General features: G+C 43.0%; 1 protein-coding gene across 1 annotated transcript in view; it reads left to right on the top strand.

Moving 5' to 3' along the window:
- Positions 1–22,241, top strand: part of CREB5 (cAMP responsive element binding protein 5) — a 550,201-nt gene that overhangs the window by 300,370 nt on the left and 227,590 nt on the right. Inside the window, exon 6 of the mRNA XM_076006338.1 lies at positions 7,021–7,193. Within this exon, the coding sequence (XP_075862453.1) occupies positions 7,021–7,193 (173 nt within the window). The remainder of the gene's footprint in view (positions 1–7,020; positions 7,194–22,241) is intronic.

Below are 22,241 nucleotides of genomic sequence, written 5' to 3'. Positions count from 1 at the left end.
TGAGTGCAAAGAAGAAATATTATGTGCAAAGGTGAAAAGGAGGCACAAAAGGATGTGGAACAATCAGGAAGCACCGTGGGGAGTGGGAGGTGGAGGGGATGGGGAGGATGGATTGCCAGGAGAGGTGTGGCAAAAATTGGTTGGAACCAGCTTTGCAAAAGGCTCCAGTCATTGCGAAGGCATATGTAGGAGGTGACGGATGACCAGAGAAGTGTTTCAGTGGGCTGGAGCCATGAGGGAACATACAGCTTTCTGGAAGAAGATTCTTAAGCCATGAGGGACCTTACCAGTGAGCAGTGAGTGCAATAAGATCATTTTTAGTAGCATGAGACTAGTTTCTAATGTCCAGGATACCTGTAGGTACATCAACTGCAAAAATTTGTTCAGTTCTAGTAACCTGAATAAAGTAGAGTCGTTTCTTTCCTTTTAACCCATGTGATTATATTTAGCAAAAGCAACCAAGACAATAAAGTGGGACAAAAACATGGATAGTCCAAGACGTTGAGGACCTGAAGAGGAAGGGGCAAGATCTTTGAGAGCCACCTGGGAACGGTCTCTCACAGCCAAGGCTGGCACCTGAGAAGACATTTATTGTCTCGAGTATTTTACTGCAGTATGAAATACACAGCTATACCATGCTCAGAGGGATGGCTCAGGACTCCATCACGCAAACCTACTGTTAGAAAGAATGATGGAGCTCTGGGGATGGAAGAGAGCCTAGGCCAGTTGGATGGATCTTGCTGCTCAAGCAAGATCCTGCAGCCTCGAATCTAGAACCTGCCTTAGAGAGACTGTCTGCTTCTGGCAACAGGTGAGTGGGCCAAGGCCAGTGAGGGTTACATCAGGGTGCAAGCTGTCTTTTTTAATTTTTTTTTTGAGACAGAGTCTCACTCTGTTGCCCGGGCTACAGTGGCGTGGTGTCAACATAGTTCACAGCAACCTCAAACTCCTGGGCTCAAGCGATTCTCCTGCCTCAGCCTCTTGGGTGGCTGGGACTACAGGCATGCGCCATCATGCCCACCTAATATTTTTTTCTATATATATTTAGTTGGCCAGTTAATATCTTTCTATTTTTAGTAGAGATGGGGTCTCGCTCTTGCTCAGGCTGGTTTCGAACTCCTGAGCTCAAACGATCCGTCTGCCTTGGCCTCCCAGAGTGCTAGGATTACAGGTGTGAGCCACCGCGCCTGGCCGAAAAGGCAGAATTTAAATGTGGGTATCAAGGATGGAGTTTTCACAGTCCCTGTGCTTTCCTCTCCCTTCTTTTCTTACTTGAGAAGGTTTCTTATTTTATGTGTCCACCTTGCCTTGTGACTCTGCAAAGGAGAATGCTAGGAGAGGGAGGCAGCCCGCGTGGTCCCTGGTGCCTTCTCCTACTTCCTGTCTCCTCTGACACCTCCCGATACCCCCAGTCACTGAGCAGCCTGCCCTGCTGGCAACACCCCCAAATATCTGTACTGATATTACAGCTCCTGAGAGCACCAAAAGTAGGAATCAAGACCCTGTGGCATCCTTCCTGTACCTCCAGAAAGCCTAGTATCTTCTAGAGGGTTAGAACCTTTGCTATTCTGTGACTGTCTTGGACATCTTTTGGATGCAGTTCATGGATGTTTACTTCTGGGAAGTTCTGAAAAGTCTTCATAACTGCCCGGGCATCATTAAGATGCAGACAACTCCAAGATTGCACAACTCGACTTGTAAATACGAGTCGGGATGACCCTGGCTCTTTATGGAGAAACCCATAAAGTCTGCACACCTTGGCAGTTGGACAGAATATAGATTTGAAGATAACATTTTGGGGCCTTATGGGAATCAACATCATTTTGCCTGTATGCTCCAACCTTCTCCTTCAGTGTTGGTCCACTTCCCTTCATCCTTCATTACCACACCCTGAAATTATAGTTATTTTTAAGAACATGGACATATCTTCATATACATCAGGTTGTTTTTTGTGTATTGTATTCCAAGCCCATGCATGCAGAAAGACAATTACTGCTCTACCTCAAGCTCACTGGGTATGCAATCAAGCCTCATTATTCTCCCGGTTCTCATCCCCTTCACACCCTTTATGTCTCAGAACAACAATGAGTGGAGAGCACAGTATTCCAGAACAGGAAGAGAGGAAGTCAAAAGACATGCTGAGAAATTTGAATCAAAGAGGGAGAAATTGAGGTGAAGATAGTTTGTTTAAAGTGGAGCTTTCATCTTTGGTGGTTTAGAGATCACACTTTTGCTTAGATCCAGTTCTTGAATCATGATCCCTTGGGTCTGGAAGAAAGCTATAATTTTCAGAAGGCTTACTTCTATAAAAACTTATGGTTATGGAGAAAAATCAACATTTGTAGGTAATGAATCAGAGTCTAAAAGTCTGTTTGGATATTTAGTGTCTCATAAAATGTAACATAGGAAGAGACTTGTGGAGTATTGGAGCTGGAAAAGATCATGAAGACATGTGGTCCAACACCCTCTTTTTAATGATGATGCTACTGAGCCCAGGGAGGTTGAATGATTCCTCCAGGTTACGTGGCTACAAGGAGGGGTAGAAAAACTGGACTAGAAGAGACCTCTTAACTCCCAAGCCAGTATATTTTTAACATTATTACACATTACTAATCATTTGGAGACATTCAAGCCAAAGTATGAACCATGTATCATAAATGAGAGAATCTTAGTGATAGAAGAGACCTTGGAGGTCATCTGGTGCCAGCTCCCTCCTGATGCAGGAACCCTTCTGGTGACATCCCTGACAGATGGCCAATAGTCCTGCTGGGAAGCTCAGAACTTTACAAGGCAGCTTGTTTTGTCTTTGTGCATCTCTAGATATCAGTAAATTTAGCCTGGCCAAAGGTTAAATGTGTATCTTTAAAGCATCAGCCCATAGGAGGGAGGGTGGCCAGAGGTGAGTGACATGGCATTGGCGATAGTGAAGAGTTTTACTTTTTTTCTTATCTTAAGAAATGAGGACAATAATGCCTAACTTGTAGGGTCATTGTGAAGATTGGACATGGGGTTTATGAGCATCTACATAGCGCCTGCTTCAACATAGGTACTCAAATTGTAGTCATTATTGACTTTTGTCATCATGATTCCATTTTTTGAAATTATGCCCTCTGGAGCAACATAGACTATGTCTAATCCTGCAAATATTTGAAGGCAGTTAGCATGACCCTCTAAGTCTTCTCTTCTTCAGACTAAATATTCCCTGATTCTTCCATCATTCTTTCTGGGATGCATTTTGGATGCCTTCATTGCTTTCATTCCCTCTCATTTGTCGATTTCCCCCTTAAAATGTGGTGGCCAAATGTAGTCAGCCCAACGTACTCTACAGTGGAATAATCACTTCTCTTGATCTGGACGTTTCACGTCTTCTAAAACAACCTAGATTTATGTTAGCATTTTTGGAGGCCAGATCACAGAGTTGGCTCGAGGAAAGCCTGATTCTGCTATCCAGAACATTAGCTATGCCTCCCAACTTTGTGTCAACTGCAGAGTTGACAAGCACAATTTTTACATCTTCATCCAAGCCGTTGATAAAAATGTTGAACAAGAAAAGGCCAAAGGCTGAGCTTCGAGGAACACCTCGGATCCTTCCCTGCCTGTTGACATCTAGGCACTGGTTTGGTGACTTTGTTTCACTGACTTCAAATCTACTCACCTGCACTATCAAAAATAACTCAGCAGGATATAGCCACTCTTTGTGTTCTTGAAATTGGAGGCTTACTTTATCCAGAGGTAAAATGCCACACTTTTATGGATGAAGACAGGTTTTGAACCCTTAATTGGGACAATGTGAACTCAGAAAGTAAGTTCATGTTTGAGTTACTATGTAATGCTTAAAGAAAAAAAAAATCACTTTCTCTTAATGTGAACTGATAATGCTTTTGCTGGGTTGTTTATTTTTCTAAAATGTTTTGAAATTATTCTCTGGGTCTGGGGGAAGAAGGCTAGAGAATGTACAGATGTTATGTGTAGGGGGGAGAGGAGATTATTGAAGAGTTAGAATGGGTGACTTTCAGGAGCCTTTTCTGTCTCTGGTAGAGATCACAGAGATGAAGAGATCATCTTTAAATCATTGATGGGGAAAAGTGGGAGATATAGTCCTAGTTTTAGTAATTTTTATTCTTTTTGATGATTCTCAGAAAAGATGTTTAAGCTTTTTTTGTTGGGGGGAGGTTGGGGATTACTTCTTTCTCTCTTATTGAACATACTTTACTGTGAAGAAATCAAACCAAGCTCTTTATGCTGTAGCATAAGTCAGTTTCCCTTGCTTTCTACAGTAGATGTAAAGAATGGTTGTCACCATCATTTGAGCCAAAGTGCTTGAAGATTGGAGGCTTAACTCTCAGCATCTTCCTTCAAGGATTCCTTTAATATTTTTTTCCCAAAGGTTTTGCTTTTCACTATACATACCACGTTTGTGGTTTTCTTCTTAATCCCAATTCTTTCTATTTCTCCAGCTCATAATTGAACAAGTACCTTAATGTCTAAAACTCTATTATGGTGAACATACTTGCAGATTGCAAGGTGAACAGACAGGATATTAGCACTTTCAAAAATTGACCAGGATTCCTCATACTGAATATTCTAGAAATGGTATCTTAGAGTTCACACATTCACTCTGTATTTATTGAGCACCTGTGATATGCCAGGCACTGGCATAAGGGACAGAGACACAATGAGGAGTAAAATCAGATTTAGTTTTTTCTCTCATTGGGTGTGTACAGCACAGAGGAGAAAAAGCTTTTAATACAATAATCAAAAACAATTATAAACTTGTGAAAAGTACTAAAGGAAAAGGAGATGGTGCCCATCACTGTGGGAGGGGGCAGAGGAGGCTTCTCCATGTGACTGGACCACTGTCTGGTCCAGGAAAATGAGATGATGGTAATTAGGGTGTAGGTTGATAGAAGGGGGGATGGAAAGATAGGAAGAGATGAGAGATGCTTAGGTTAAATTTGAAGGACTTAGAGACTACATATAGGAGTGACAGAGAAGAGATGCCCAGTATAATTCAAGAAGGGTTCATCCATTTATAATCTTTGTTGTAAATTTAAAGAATATGAAAATTAAATTGTATACCTGTATTGATAATCTCTGGTAGCACAGCACAGTGGAAATAATTCTAAAAAGAGTAAAAAATCACTCATTGCCTTGGATCTATTATTGATAGAGTGGATCACTCTAAGATGAAAAACTTTGAGTGTCTTTAAGGATCTAAACAATGGAAAAAATCATACCTGTAATTATTTACCTAATTGAGACCTGATTAAGACCCAGAGAAATAAGTTTGTCAAGGTTCACTTTCAAAAGAGATAACACAAGTATCTTTATTTTCATTATGATTTTCAGTCCAAGTGTCTAAATCTCTAGATCCTATAAGAAGAACTAAAGTATATTCCTGCACTGCCACCCCAGTGCAAATCACCATTTCCCTTCATCTTACTCTACCCAACCACGGTATTTTATCACGTCAGAAAAACTCTCCAGTATATAAGAGGAGCCTTTGGACTGTGTGTGCATATAAGCCCGTTCATGCCTTTGGGATCCCACGACAACAGTCGGCTCACAGTCTAAGCCAGGTGTCCAGTTTCCATCTGGGCTCCTGACAGACTGTGTGGTCAGGATTTAGAAATCAGAAACTTGGGAAAGGTGCAATGTGATGGACACAACCACCCCAAATACCATATATGTTATCACCATCATTTAGCACATAGTGCAGGAAATCCTGTTCTTTGCAGAAGAACTTCAAAGAACCACTTCTAGTTCTCTTGGGTACCATTTATTTTTCCTTTGCTAACACCAAAGCGCAGACAGATATATATTTTTCCTCTGGTAAATTGCTACTGACACACCATTTTCCCCCCACCCCCAGCCCATTGTCCAGCTGACCTCTGGAATTTCCCCACCCTTGTAGGCTGAAGAGCTGCACCTAGCGGTTCACAGGGACCTCCTTACTGCCCTTGCCTCTTACTTCATGGGGCCCTGCACTTTTTCTTTCCTGAGTTCTCAATTTCTTCTTCTCCTTCCAGCCCCAATGTGTTCACCAGCCCTCTCCAGCTCAGTGCGAATTTCCTCTAGTTTTCCAAGCGACTTTCTTTTCCATGAATAGCTGTCTTTTATCTTACATATTTTTATCTTTCTTTAGAATTTTAAACAAAGAAGCATCCATTCAAGTCATCAGAAATAAAAACATGAGGTTAACTCCCTAAGTGACAGGTGTCTCATTTGTTTCTTCACCAGTTTATTCATGCTATTAATGTATGTTTATTGAATGGCTACTGCGGTCCAATCCCCGCAAGATAGAGTCATGAATGCAAACATTCTGCATTCTAGAGGATAAGACAGTCAACAAGTGAACAGACCCTCAATCATTGTTCCATAACCCACTATTCCATTCCATTGTTAGAGATTGATTTTAGGGACATGCAACAGAAAGTTGCAACTCTGGTCATTGGATCCCAGACACCCCATCATCTATTCCAATTATCCGTCCTCATTTTACAGGCTGTTTAGCTTATGTAATGAGTACTCAGATTATGATTTGGAAAGGTAGTATTATAGTTTCCTGGAAAAAATATGTGGCTGGCCACTCTCATAGGACTGAAAATAAAAAAATAACCCAGTGTGCTTGTCATGCAAGCAGGATGCAGAACAGCTATCCACTAAATCACGGCATTATGTGCTTACCATGGAAATCATTTTCAAACTCGGAGTATATCCCACCAAGTCAGAGGAGGTATGCACCAAACATTCCTGTTGCAAATCTCACATCAGGATGTCAGCAGAGTGATCAGTGAACTTCAAGGCATTTTCCCCTGTGCTTTCCCGTAAGGGTGCGTACTTATTTTTCATCTCCTCTTAGCTGTGAGTTATAACAAGATGAATGGGCCCAAGGCAAGCCAGAAGCCATAACTCTATTTAGTTGACACAACCAGATTCCCAATTTTTGCCTTTGAAAGCTTGAGAGTAGAATAAAACATTGACTCCCTCTGACCTTTCTCCTCTGTCTTCTCTGGGCAGAATATCTCGATGCATAATGCAGTTGGTGGGGCCCTGGCGGGGCCTGGAGCTCACCAGCTCGGCAGTGCCCGGCTGCCCAACCACGACACCAGCGTTGTGATTCAGCAAGCCATGCCATCGCCGCAGTCCAGCTCTGTCATCACTCAGGCACCTTCCACCAACCGCCAGATCGGGTAAGGAGCCCTCCTCGGCTGCCCCTGGGTCCTGGATGGAGCTCAGGGGATGTTCTGGACTTTCTCCTTGTTTCTGGTGTGCAGATCGGTTGGTTTTCCTGGCTGGTGTGATATCGCCTAGAGATTTAGAGTGATGGTTTTGATGGGAGAAGGGAGAGGGAGTTTCTGTTTGTTGGAAGCCGTTTTGATCCTAAATCTGCGTTGGGGACGGGGTAGGGAAATAATTCATTCTGTGTCATGGTTTCTTCAAACAAGATTTGAGAACTTTAGGATGACTATGGAAAAATCTATGGGTTTTATGGTGACCAGAGTGTCTTGGGTGTGCAGTAGTCCTCCCTTATTGACAGGGGATACATTCCAAGACCCCAACGGATGCCTGAAACCACGGATAGTACCAAACCCTATATGTACCATGTTTTTTCCATCTGATGACTGAGATGGCTACTAAGTGACCACTGGGCAGGGAGTGTCTACACTGTGGATGTGCTGGACAGAGGGATGATTCGAATCCTGGGAGGGACGGATCTGCATGGCGCAAAATTTCACCACACTACCTGAAACAGCATGCGATTTTAAAACTTGTGAATTTTTTATTTCTGGAATTTTCCAGAATAAAAAAATATTAAATGTTTTAATATTTTTGGACTTTGGTTAGTTGAAACTGCAGAAAGCAAAACTGCAGATAAGGGGGCACTATTGTATTTCCACAGTCCTCCTTCCCTCTGGTCAGTCTTCCCTTCTCCTCTTCCTTGTTAATGCCGCCTTTTAGCTCCCCCCTCCCTGTGCATTGGCCCATACTCATTCCTGGAGTAAACAAAACAAAGAAAGCAGCCCTCTCCTCTCATTTATGCAAATAGAGAATACTGAAGCATTAGGGGGAAATTGGTAGAAAGATCCTGTCATTGACTCCCAGACACCCATACCATGTGCTGGAAAGAGCTTTAACTTCCTGGCGTCACGTGATCACTCCAGCCCCTTGCTACGCAAGTATGATCTGAGGATCAGCAATGTGGGCATTACCTGGAAGCTTCTTAGAAATGCAGAATCTCTGGCCCAGCTTCCTTTCCCCCAGAATGAGGATGGTGTCTGTTCTTTCCAAACTCACAAGAGTAAAGATGTGATAAAAGATTTAAGAGCACTTGGGTTCTTAGGAAGAAAAGGTAGTAACTTAAGCCAAAGAGCTACGATAAATTTATGTTGGTGGATGCCAAGAGCTGGTTGCTCTGTGTTCCCAGAATTCTCCATTTGAAATAAGAAGGGGAACTCACTGTGTTTTGTACCTGCGTCAGAATTCAGTTTGGATTTTCAGTTCAATATTAGATATGGTAATTTTTTAAAAATTTAGAAGCTGCCTCACAATTTGTTAGTACTTCATTTTCCCCTTGTTTTTAATGTTGTAAGACTCCCAGAGCAACAGTGAGCACTGAGGACAACACTGGTTTATTCCTCCTTAGAATGCTCCAGAAGGGGTACCTTGTCTCTCACATTTCTCGACTTAACCCTGCCTGTTGTGACACTTAAAGACCCACCTTAAGAAATGACAGAAGCAGGTGACAGAAGCAGGTAATGACCATTTTGTGAGTTTGCCTTGCCTTGGGTATATTTGGTTTCCCACTCAAGAAATAAAAAAAAAAAACAAAAACAATGAATCTGGCCATTTAAACGCTGGACTTTGTTTAAAGAAGCCAATGCTAAATTAGCAAGTGTCTCTGTTAAAGATTTCTTTTCTTCCCAAATGACTGTGAAAGCAAATGTTGCCACCATCTAAATCAAGAACCCATAATATGCTAAGAGGGTGGGGTGGATTCATTAAAGACAGCATCTAAATCTCAAAGGACTTCTTCACTCTAGTGGCTTGGCTTTAGGCAGACAATTCACAGTTAGGCCAGCTAATTATAATTATTTTATTTTTCTTTCAAGGGGAAAAAACATAAAATGTGCTAAAGTTTACTAGCAGTTTTACAGCATTCCTTCCCCCCTGGAGTTCTCCTGCCTCCCTTCCCCCCACCCCCACCAACTACCCTCAGCCATTGTTAGTACAAAGCTGGTCTTTATGAAACAGTCTTTTAAGGGTTAGCACTAAATTTTAAGATGAGTGCTGACTCTGTCAATAATTTACCCAGCTGGCCTGGGACTGTACATGTGGGTGACATTGGTAAGCGGTGTCACTAGGGATGGGGGTGTTTCTCTGGTACAGATACCCTCCTGAACCCCTCCATCCTCCCATTTTTTTCTTGCTCCTGGGGTGTTGCATGTCTCTCCTGGTGTGTTCTAGGAGATAATTGTCACTTTTAGGGCTCTGTCTCATTGCCAAGCTCGAGGGGAGGCTGTTTCTTTTCTTGAGATTCTTCCCTGTCGTGCTTACCATGTTGATTCAAAACCACACATCCTGTCATTTCCATTTTTCTCCACGTGACCCATCCAAAACCTTGCCCGGCTGATCTCCGGGGGCTCAGCAAGAAACAACCCAACCCATCTCACCAGCGGATTCAGTCCGAAACTCTAGGTGGTAACATTTGGGGATGGTTGACTTTTATTTCTCTCAGGAAAGAGGAAATGAGTACTTATTTTAAAACATGAGTTCCCTCTGGAGACTGTGTCTTTAAATGAGCATTTGAAATTGCAGATAGCTTTTTTTTTTACTTTATTTTATTTTTTTTGAGGCTGCACAGAACCATATTGTAGTAATATTCTGATTTTTATCACAACCTCAAATATTTAAGTGTCAAAATCTGGCCAAGCCACCTGCAAATGTTTGCCATGGCTACCGGCCAACAAAAACAGCAAACAGCAATGAAAGTCTTCATTCAGGCTCAGTGCTTAAGCTGCATCCAGCCAGAGAGGCTGGGACCCACCTGTGCCTATGCACGGTGCTCTTGTGCCCTGGCCAGGGGGGTGTGTTCGCGACTGGGGCTTTGTGGGAGAGGGGGCTGCCCGGCTCCTGTCCCTGTTCTTCCCTTCCCTCTACCAGTGCTTGCCTTCTGCAGACAACCCCGCGTTTGCTCTCTTTTCTGTCTCCCTCCTTTCACACTGTGAATTTTAAGCTTTAGAGGCTTGAATGTATCGGGAGTGGTATTGACATAAAGGACTAGAAAATGGGAGTGGCGCCAGTTGGGAAAGCTTTGGGGACAAAGGGTAGGCATCCTTGTAAGCATTCGATTTTCATGGGTTTTGAGCAGGCACTGAGCCAAAGCAGACCAAAATGAGTGGAAATGCAAAAAAACCCAAAGAAATAACATAAAAAGTAGATAGACAAGCAACGTGTGCAACTGCCATTCCACACCAGAGTGACCTGTGCCCAATTCTGTAAGAGTGGTGCTATTATCTCTATAGAAACTGGAGCTACGTATAAATATCCCAAATTGCTCGTGTGTGGTTAGGCAGGCTAGAAAAACACACGGCTATAGAGAGTGTGGGAGGCATCCCCAAACTAGTGACTACTTGTGCTTCATCAAACTGGCAGACGCTCTGTCGGGAAGAGTGTCTTTCGCTGATTGATGGTAGTGTTTTAGGAGATAAGTTTGCCAGATGGAAAAAAAAGAGTGAGCCATGGGCTGTGGGGAAGACAAGTGAGACAGAAAACAAGCATGTGTTAAATAGAGATGAAATCGATTCCGCCTTGAACCAAATATGTGGCAGAATCCAAACAGTATCTGTACTCCAGTCATTTTTATTAGATATCATGTAACAGGCTCATTAATTCAGGATCAAGTCCGAAAAGCCTGGGAAAAATAGTGGATGAGTAGGTAGCAGTGGTATAAGTTCACTCTCTTTCTCTGTCTCTCGGTCTCTTATCTCACCATACATTTCTGTAGGAGCCAATGATCAGTTGAGTAGGTGGCTGTGATCTTAAGAGATCCCAGGTTGCCTAAAGAAATTGATTTCTCTTTATGGGGAAAATGATAGTAGGTAATTCATGCTCAGTAATTCTTCAGGAGAGCAATGAAGGTAATAGGGAATATGAAAGTTCTACAAGAATGGATATCAGTACAGAGTTCTGACAGATTATGGGAGACACTGCCAAAACAGTCTACAAATTTTCTTCTTGCTTTTGAATTCTTTGTAGGGGATTGAGCATATGCTCATTAGATTATTGGGGAGAATTATTTGACAATAATTGTTTACAATGGAAGTGTTATATGTCCAACCTCAGAACATACAATGTGGAGTATTCTGGTTGAGATAATGAATTGGCCAGCTGTATCAGGAAACTTGGAAACGTGTTCAACAGAATTCATATATGAAGGCATTTATGTATGAAACCCCTCTCTGATTTTATACCAATTTTAGTCCTGGCATGCATATTTCCATATGATGTGTAGCTATTAGGCATTTGTTCACAAACGCTATTTGCATGGAGCTTGTGGCTAGGCAGTTAAGATCGAATTACTCAGCCAGAAGTTTATATAAAATATTGTGGAAGAAAATCTTGTGTTGTGTCAAAATAAGAAGGTGCCAAAACTCGTCATAAATTGCACCTCATCTCCCACTTCCTGTGCTCGTTTATCGTTTTTCTCTTTGCAATCCCGGACACCGCATATCAGGCAGAATATCAGATGTAGCTCAATGGCTATGACCAAGCAAATAAAAAATCGTGATCATTGAAAGAAAAGCTGATGACATCTCGGAACTTGTCAATGTCAGAAGAGATGCTACTTTATCAGGGAGCGTCATGCGGTTTTGTTGTGTGAGCTGAATGTTGCTGCTCAATGTGCCATCAAGATGGGACTGTTACTAAATTTGACAATGAATTTGTTAATAAGTTGTATCATTGTTGCTCTGGGGGGGAAAAAAAAGGAGAGAAGTTGGAAAATGATGCCATGGCAGAGAGGCACTGTTTAAAGAAGACCTAAATGACAAAGCAGCTTACAGTTTAAGAACCGTACTTGCTCTGTAAACGTGTATGTGCGTGAATTCATAATTAAGAGCTTTCTTGGCCGGGCACCGTGGCTCACGCCTGTAATCCTAGCACTCTGGGAGGCTGAGGCGGGAGGATCACTCAAGGTCAGGAGTTCCAAACCAGCCTGAGCCAGAGTGAGACCCCCCGTCTGGACTAAAAATAGAAAGAAATCAACTAGCCTACTAAAAATACATAGAAAAAATTAGCCGGGCATGGTGGTGCATGCCTGTAGTCCCAGCTACTAGGGAGGCTGAGGCAGGAGGATCGCTTGAGCCCAGGAGTTTGAGGCTGCTGTGAGCTAGGCTGACGCCACCGCACTCTAGCAACTCTAGTAACAGAGTGAGACTCTGTCTCAAAAAAAAAAAAAAAAAAAGAGCTTTCTTAAACTTCTCAAACCAAACCGAGCATGACTAAGACTGTCACGTCCACCCCAGGCTAGTGCTGGGGACATCCAGGCCAGCCTCTTTCCTGCTAGAGGCAGCAGGGCAGCAGGTCCCAGGTTGTCACTGCTCCTCAGCCCGTAGCCAGGACAACTTGATGAAGCTCCTTTGAGTAATGCAGACCAGAAGTCATTATTTCCTGCTTTGTGTTTTGCTGAATATCATGGCTATGAATATAGCTTTATTGTTGGAAAGTTGCTGGATCTTTCACAGCCCGGAGAACATTTACGAGGGCCCTTCAGGGGGATGCTTTCTGGGAGGGTTGACAGATTTAACCATATGGCTCCCGTTAAATCCCATGCAGAGCCTTGAGAAATTACCTCTGACAAGGGGGCCGGCAGCCTTCCACTCACAGGGTTTTATGTGTGGAACGAAACATTAAGTACTGATACTTGAGGAAATATAATGTTTCTTAACATTCAAACGTTGTAACACCACATGGTGTTGTGGTCAGAGGAAGGGGCCGGGGCCAGAACTCGGGAGCGCATGGCTGGGTGTTCCAAGAAGCAGAAAAATACCCCGGCTCTCGTCTCCTGGTTTCTCAGGCAAGTGGCTTAGTGTCCCAGCTCCTCACCCGGAGCACAGCAAGGCTGGTCCCCTTGGGACAGAAAATCAGAGGTCACTCCTGCATGGCTCAAGCCCTTATTTTAGAAAGCCCCTGATTAACAAGCTGATACTTAAAGAAGAGAAATGAAGACATGTGTCCGATGTCCACTGTGTGCCAGCCACTGAGCTAGCTTTGCATTGACAATAGTCTGTATTTCTTCAACAGCTCAGAGAGGTAGGCACTGTCGCCCCCAAGAACCTTGTCCAAAGTCACCCAGCCAGTGAGGTAAACAGAGTTTTGACTGTAGGTCTGCTGCACTTCACAGCACGTGCTTTCCCCGTGCTCCTGACCATGTGACACCAGCGCCCTGGCCTGGAAGACACAAGAGCGTGTCTGAGACTCGGGAGAGCCATCTGCTCACGGGAGTTGCTAATGCTCAGCCTGTCTGGTGACAGTGTAAAAAGCTCCTGTGTGCTCATGCACCTGCAGGGCAGCCCCAGGCAGAGCGGGCGTACGCTAAGTTGCCAGCTGCTGCTTTGATCCTTCAGGGGAAATAGACAGGATTTCCCTGCCCCTCACGGGAGAGGAATCGGGGAATGTCTCAAGCACGGGGAAGCACAGAATGGGAGACCTTTTAGCTAAATGCCCTCATGTGCAAGAAAACTGAAGCTGCCGCAGAGAAGTGACTGCCCTTGTCTCCAACATGTGGTTGCTCTTCGCGAGGCTTCTTAGCTTGCAGGAAGACACTAGCCCCTGCCTAGGTGCAATGCAACTTTCAGATTTGTTCCAATTCCTGCAGGGATAGGTGGCTTTGCCTGTGTGCTCCTGTTGGAAGAGGACTTTATTTCTGGAACTTACAAAAGAAGCTTGCCTCACAGAATTCCTGAAGCTTCCATATAAGTGTCTCGGTATGCATGTCCTCACCCCTATTTTTGGAACACATAGGCACAGACGAGGGTCTGCTTCTGCAGTGACTAGCCTGGATCATCCAGGCTGTGCCTATGGTAAATCTAAGACATTTGTTCTTTAGTGCAGCAAGTTGAAAAGCTATGCCTGGAAAACAAGAGCGTGCTCACAGCAAAACCATGTCAGGTCAGAGGGGAACCATGGAAAAGTATTGGTCAGGAGTTCAGAGGTCATGGATTTTTAGATAGCCCAGGCTCTCCTATTTAATAGGTTCGTAGCATTGGCCAAGTGTTTGGCTTCCCAGGGCCTGATTTCCTTATTCTACCTGTAAAGCGGTTAACCAATTAATGAAGAAAGTCAGTCCCGGCTCCCAAATCCTCATTCACTGACTCTTTTTAGTATCAAATTTATTTTCTCTTTTGGTTTAGTTTCCTCCAGGAGCCAAGCTTGGTGGGAGCTCTAGAATGATCTGAGCTCCAGGATATGTTCACACATCCCTAAGAAAGAGAACAGAACAGGGCCTGGGAAGAGAGGGTGAGGCACTAAGAGAAGGGTCCTGACAAAGCCAGAGAGACTTGATGTCTAGGCACGGCTCCTAGGTGAATAACAGCAATCTCTTCTCTTTGCCAGGTGCTTGGTTTACAAGGCAAGTTTTCCTTTATCATTTAACAGTTTAGCGTTCATAATTCTGTTACATGAGAATTGATACACCCATTTTTCAGTTGAGTAAAGTGAGGCTCACAGATTAAGGGACTTTCCCCAGGTTGCACTGATAATGGCCAGAGCCAGAACTAGAACTCAGACCACCCACACACATCTCATAGGTCCAAGTAAACTTGACTTCTCCAGGTTTAAGTTTCTTCACCTTTAAAATGAGGAGGTATCACTATCACTGAGAAAATTCTTAGTCTTTTTCAGTACTGTATTGCTAATAAACTTTTAAAAATTTTGTCTTTTTGTTTCTTTTTGCTAGTGATCTTCATAACAAATTTAATTTTGAAAACTACTTGACAAGGTAACTTCTTTGGGGGCTCAGTGCTGTGCGCATGACTATGTATAGTTGTCTCCCTTGAACTAATCTTTTTCTTTTTTTCTTTTTTCTTTTTTCTTTTTAAGAGACAAGGTCCTTCTCTGTCACTCAGGCTGGAGTGCAGAGGCTTGATCATAGCTCAGTGTAAACTCGAACTCCCAGGCTCAAGTGACTCTCCTGCCTTGGCCTTCTGAGTAGCTGGGACTACGGGCACATGCTACCATGCCTGACTAATTAAAATTTTTTTGTAGAGACAGGGTTTTGCTATGTTGCCCAGGCTGGTCTCAAACCCTTGGGCTCAAGTGATCTTGCCTTGGCCTCCCTAAGTGCTGGGATTCCAGCTGTGAGCCACCATGCCTGGCCTAATCTTATCAGGAAATTATTCTCATTTTCCTAAAAGTGGCTTATTTTTGGAGCTCTATCTAGAAAAATACTTAAAACAGTAAAAGCTATAAAGCAAGCCCGATGCAGGAGACCTGGTAATTGTGCCAGACATAGCTCTGTGGGAAAATGTAGTCCACTGTCTTATATTCTGGCCTTATTATTATTTGAGGGTTACTTTGTGGAAGACCTAAAGCATAGGGCTTTAGCTTATATAACTATTTAGTGTCTTCCTATAGGTAAGCTTTGGGTAAGGTGCCAAATGATCGACTACTTGGGGTTAAGAGTGTATAGTCCCTCATAATGTAAAATGCAATAATTGACTACACTTTTTTGTACTTGTCATAGTCTCTATATCAGGGTTGGCTCAGTATTTCCTGTTTGCAGAGCCAGAAGCATGAATGAACACCCAGCAGGTTCACAGGGCTTAGAGAGAGTCCCATGACTAAGTGTAAGCACTCATTGAAGAATACCAAAAAGGATATTAACATGGGAAAATGATTACTGTGTGCAGTGCTCTGCAAGCTAAGCATGTTAGGAGAAGTGAACTGACAAAGCTGAGCTGGCCCTTTGGAACTGCAGTGCACTTTGCTTTTTTGAAGATTGAATATGCCCAAGTAACAGAGTAGTGTCTCCTTGGACATTTCAGATTATTTAGAGCTTTATATTCCATTGTCTGAACTGATGGACTGACAGTTTCTGAGTTAAGAGAGAAACACATTCTAGGAATTTGCAGAGAGCTTATGGTGCCCTTTGCACGTATGATTTAGTCATATAATTGGACACTTTGGGATTCAAAAGATAATTCATTCAACAGGTTCTCTCATACATAGTTTTCATTTATGTTAGACCAAATAGATTTTCTCTGCTATCATTTTTATATCCTTTCTAATGGGGATTTAGTGAAAGATTATGCAAACTCTAGGGACATTTTACCTTTGGTTGAGTGAGAATAACACATGAACATCCAATTTGGTCTCAAATGTGGTTGTAAAGGGAATCCTTGATATTAAGATTCAGTTATATACAGATGGAACCCTATTTCAGTGAGACAGTGTGAAACCATTGCACGAGAGATGGGAAGCCATGGCTGGTGGCTCTGACTCTACCATTCACGAGCTCTGGACCTTGAACAGTCCTCTTGACCTTGCTGGGCCCTACTTCTCCACCTTATAAAAAGAAAGAATGAAACTAGATTATATAGTATTCCCCTCTTCTAGCTCAAATTCTCAATAATTCTGAAACAAGCTCTTAGGAACAAGTGTGTTTCCTTATCATGACTCATACCCTACAATAACACTGCTTGGCTGATACGGACTAAGAAGAAATTCCATAAAACAGGTACATTCACATTTAGCAGGTAGTCCAGTAATCTATTTGCCTCCTATGTTGTGTTTTTGGTAAGTATCAATTTAAAGTTTCTGTAAAGTAATAAACATTCCTAATGATAGTGGACACATTTAAAAGAATTTAGAGTTTTATGGTTTTCTCCCCTTTGGCAAAGTGCATTTTGGCTAGTGATTAGGCCGGTAAAGTCTTTAAAATGATAGGACCCTTGTGAGCATGGGGTAGGCACGTGCTGGAATGTGCTTGGTTTGCTTTTGCAGGGTTGCAGACCTTTGCAGAGAACAGATGGCCCCAGACATTTCTAAATGCTAGAAATGACTTCCTGAATAACCATATACCCATAATATCTTCATTTAGATATGGTCATTCACAAGCCAAATGCCAGCACTTTACAGTTGACCTCCAATGTATCATTTTCAGTCCATTAGAACTCACAAACATTTTCTAAATGAATAATCATAATAACTGCAACAAAAAATATGCATCCCCAAGTCACTGAGCTATTGAACACTTGTCAAATGCACAATGTCATTCTCAGACTCCAGGGGCAGGAAGCCAAGCATTTGGCAAACTCTCAGGCATCTCTGGTTAGCATGACACTGCCTCTCATTTCTCTCAAAAGTCTTGCTCACATTGTACACTTAAAGAGATAAACAGTAAGATGTTGGATGAAAGAAAAGGTAAGTGAGGTAGAGGCTGATTCCACTTCAGTATTGTTCGGGTTGCAGGAGTGAGGCTGTTTTGATGAACCCACAAACTCGATGAAAGCAAAGTCTACCTCCAAAGTCTTTCTAGAGCCCTATGTTGAGTCAGGGTATATTTTTAATATCAAAGCTAAACGAAAGTGCAACTTCATAGATGCATATTGCAAAATCATAGACTTTCTAAAACACTGAAAGAATGAATTTAAAATAATCCATCTAAACTGCATACTGTTAAAGGCGACTGAGGAAATTTACAGACCAGGTGTACCCAAATAAAAATTGTGTGTGTATGTACACACATTTCATAATATTTTGCTTTACTGGAACATAACTTAGGCCTTTGGACTTGAGAATAACCTATTCAAAACACTTGAAGAATTTTCACAGGTGTATTCTGTGTATTTTACATAGCACAGTTTTTCACAATACCGTGTGTGATCATCTGCTTGCATGACAATAAACCACACTAGCACCTTACAACCACTTTTTAAAGAATAGCCCCAGTGTTTGACAAGCATAATAAGATTAAAAGAGAGAAAAACTCATATAGATTCACATTGGTCCCTCCATTTAATTTTTAGGAAATGGAAACAATTCCTAATTAGCTAGAAAATGACCATTCGGTTGGCAGATTATGTTTTCAGCAGAAGCTACTTTTTATTTCTCTGACACCTTGACATCATTGGCATGTGTGGCGAGATACTTAAGTGTTAATGCTGACGTCCCCGGAGGGTGGTGACAGCCAAATCCTAGACTGAGGGAGGGAACTTCGGAGGTGATTCCCTGCCTATGAGGAGAAGGGTGAATATTTCACAGGAAATTGGCTGTGGCACTCGCTGTGGACTTGGGGCTTCAGGGAAGCTTGGAATCAACCAGGAGATCCTGATTTATAGTTGGAGTGGACTGGGAGTGGGGGCCACTCAGCCAGCACCCTAACTCTCTCTCCCCTCTCCCTCCTCCCTTCTTCTCTAGAAAGAAAGGAGGAATACATCAGATTATTCATGTCTGTCATTTGGCCATGGTTCTGACTTTAGATTTGGAATTGGAGAAAGTTGAAGATTTTTAAAAGGAAAATGAGAGATTTTTTTTCCGGGGGGGGGGGGGAGTGTATGTGGTGTCAATTACTAGATGTGTCCCAATCCTTTCCTCCCTCCTCCACCCATTGTGTGGATAGCTGCTATTTATTTAATTTAGCTCTGTAGTCAGGCACTTCGCAAAGAACCAGAGGAGTGAGTTTGTCCAGATCCGTTCTGGCAAATTGTGTGTGTGCGTGCGTGCGTGTGTGTGTGTGTGTGTGTGTGTGTATGAAAGAGAGAGGGAGGGATTTTTATAAAAAGAGTGTGTGAAACTTTGGCTGCCCCACCTGAAGCCACAGACAACCAACCTTCTATTGGGTCCACTGCATTCCATAATTATTATTGCCATTAGGAATAATTATTATTTGCTTCATTGAGTTGGCAGTTTGGAGCCTGCCTGAGACAGCGGCTTCTCACAGGAGCCACAGAACACAAAGGACCGAGCAGTCTCCCACAAGTGCTTCAACATGTTTGGACGACGTCCTTCTCCTGGTTCACTTCATTGGGTTTCACCCCCATTGAGCTTCAGATTGAATGAAAAGTTCATGAGATACAAACCCAGCATGAATGAGCGCCGGCGCTCGGGACGCTTTTTTGATTGGATGTCTGAATTCTTGGCTTTTCCCAAGTCTGGAGAGGAGAGTTCACTCTTTTCATGCTGCCGTGTTCCTTCCATTAAAAATAGAAAAATAAATAATCAGACGGGCCTTCGGTTCGAGGCTAGGTTTGAAACGGTCTGGGAGGGAAAGTGCAGAATGGTGTGTAAACACCCGGTGGAAGAGCTGCGCGCCTATTTAGGGGCAGAACATTGGCCACTTTCACTTTAGTTTTTCCTGGTTTGTTTAGCCTCCGTGCACACAGCCTCCCCAGATTCCAGACTCTCTATTGCTCTCCTTCCCTTTGCTCTAACATTTTGAAATAACTGTGGCCTGCATAGTTATTTCTCCTTCCTTAGATGCCCAAATCCTCCTTGGGGATCTCAGGGACAGCGTGGCCAGGCGTTGTTTAACCGTAAGGGTGTTGTTCACAACAGAAGCTGAGCCTGGCAAAAAGGTTCACCAAGCCATTAAAGAAAAAAAAAGAAAAAGAGCATGACAAGACATTCTTCCAGACGTTATTTTTCCCATAGACTTCGTTGGTTCCTTGCCAAGGCCTGCACCACAGTCACAGGCAGAGGCCTGCGGGCACTTAAAGAGAATGGCACACGCCCTCGAGTGTCTCTCTGCTCCCCTTCCCCTCTTCCTCCCTTAGCTGTTGTTTGTGGCTCACGCAGCTGGGTCAGACCCCTCAGGAGCCTCCTAAAAACCGCCGAATCGGAAGAAGAAGGCAGCAAAAACCTAACAGCCTCCCATCGCCATCTCAGACCCGACATGATGGAGCGAATGTCAGCTTGGTCCCCGCAGATTCCCAGTCTGTCCCTCATCCCAAAGCCAACTGCGATTCCCAGACAGGGTTGAGGAAGACCAGGGTGACCCTGCTAGGAGTGGCGGAGGCGTCCTGTCTGGGTAATGAATGCCCTGTCGGTCAGGCAGGGATGGAGGCGGCTTGGTCCACACCTTGTCACAGCCATGGTGCCCGCACAGGGTGAGCAGGAAGAATCTCCTCTCCTGTTCCAGGAGTTGAAAAGAGACTTTTTTTTTTGCTATTACTACCCTTCACTAAATAGTTTCTTTGGGTGAGTGCCGCTGTACAAATAAGAAGTAAATGAAAGTTGCACTATAGTGATTTCCGGGGATTTGTGGTCCTGGATATTATATATAGAAAACCTATTTTGTGAGGGAATATTACAAAGGAGCATTCCTGTCTGGGTTTTCATAAAAGATGACAAAATCGTGCTGTAAAGAAACAGAAATCCAGCACTGTCTCAGTAGTATTAAAGCCTGTCCTCAGGTAAAATTTCATGGGAGTGTAATGTTGCCGCTTTTTCATTTTTCATTTGTTCTAGGAATTTAGGGGGAGAGAAAGGCCAGGGGAAACGGCCTCCATCAGCATAGAGTTTAATAAAGGTAGGACCTTAATTTGTTCATTTGCAATGGTAACCTTCGCCACGAACTACATTTTTTGCAAAGTCACATGGAGTGTATTGTTGATATCAGTCCTTAATAAGTTCTACTGTTAACTTTTTGAATCGGAGATCTTGTTATACCAAGTCCTTTTCAGTCTTACTATAGGAAGTGCTTGTTTTTGAGGTGATTCCATAGGAGGCATTTGATCTTGCATGTTTTTGTAATTGATTTCTCTGGAAAGCTGGGAATTTTCCAAAGTCTAATTGTTATATTGGTTTTCGTAGTGATTGGTCTCATTTTTCTTCTGTTAAACTTTGCCTCTCCGTTAATTGATTTAATTTTAGGTCCTCTAATCAAGAAATAAAAAGAGCCTCCAAATTTGGTTAATTGTACTGAAATTAGGTGAGTGGTGTTAGAGGAAGGTCTAAACATAGCTGGGTACCATCAGAAACTCGAGGAATGATAGATGGCAGACCCTGAGGGAGAAGAGGCAGTCTGACATATGACAAATCTAGAGAAACCATTGTTTTCCCAGTTGCACAGAGATTTTTTTTCCTTAAAAAAAACAAGATTAGCTGGGCACGGTGGTGGGCACCCATAGCCCCAGCTACTCAGGAGGCTGAGGCGGGAGGATTGCTTGACCTCGGGAGTTTGAGACCAACCTGGGCAACATAGCCAGACCTTGTCTCTAAAATAAGAAAGACTGACTTGTAAAAAAAAAAAAAAAAAAAAAAAAAGAGCAGGTAGACCTCAGAACATTGTAATGTGATATCTATGTGCCAAGACATAAAGATAAATTATTAAAATATGGGCACCTAGAATCCACTAAACTGGGCTCTACAGAGCCTGCTAGGGGCTGCAGAGATGAGGGGTGTGGACACAGGCAGGTGGGCAGGGCACCCCCTCATCCACACCAGCTCCACATTTGTCACCTTAGTTGGGTTTCCACATAAGCCTTTCTTTGAATAGAAGATTCTACAGCAAGAAAACAGTTTGAAAACTACAAAATTAGGACATTCTTTTCTATCTCTTTTTTTTATTTTTTATTTTTATTTTTTTCCATGATATTTGTAAACTGTCAAGATTCTTTTCTCTCTATAAAATACAATAGAACAAGTGAGTTCTTGGGTGTGATTATACAGATACAGGTACCATCCTGAAGGCCAATTTCCTGGAGAACTAGTGATGCCATTTCTGGTAGGTGAGATTGGAAAGTAGATGAGATTGGAGAGGTAAGCTGTCATTTCCCAAGCGATCGGGGGGATGGGGGAGGAATAAAACATGAAAGAACTTTCAGCGAGTAGATGTGAGGAAAAAAGTAGTCAGAATGAAAACATGAAGACTTCGTGGGAATCTGTACATTTTAATCTCACAGGAAAAGGTAGAACAACAACAACAAAGGAAGTTGTATTGTTTCGGTCTGCTCTTTTAGGCAGGATACACTAACATTTGTGGTCTCAGAGAGGTCCAGGCCCCTGAGCCCCAGGAGGGCAGAGGGGCAGCCTTCATGCCTGGGAGCCTCTACTTCACCCCTGCACCTGCACACCTCCCCTCTGCTCCAGCCACGTCCTCCATGACTCCACTATTATTATTTTTTTTCCTCTTTCTTCACAATTTCACTTCTACACAGTCCAGCCTGAACTCTTCCTCTAGACCTACCTAGTGGGATATAAATTATAGGTGACTTCCTGGGATCCTCCTCCTCAGTGGC

Source organism: Microcebus murinus, chromosome 9 (assembly GCF_040939455.1).
Source record: "Microcebus murinus isolate Inina chromosome 9, M.murinus_Inina_mat1.0, whole genome shotgun sequence".
In the NCBI taxonomy this organism is placed as follows: domain Eukaryota; kingdom Metazoa; phylum Chordata; class Mammalia; order Primates; family Cheirogaleidae; genus Microcebus; species Microcebus murinus.
Note: the sequence above shows the minus strand (reverse complement) of the source record. Positions and strands in the feature narration are given on the sequence as shown.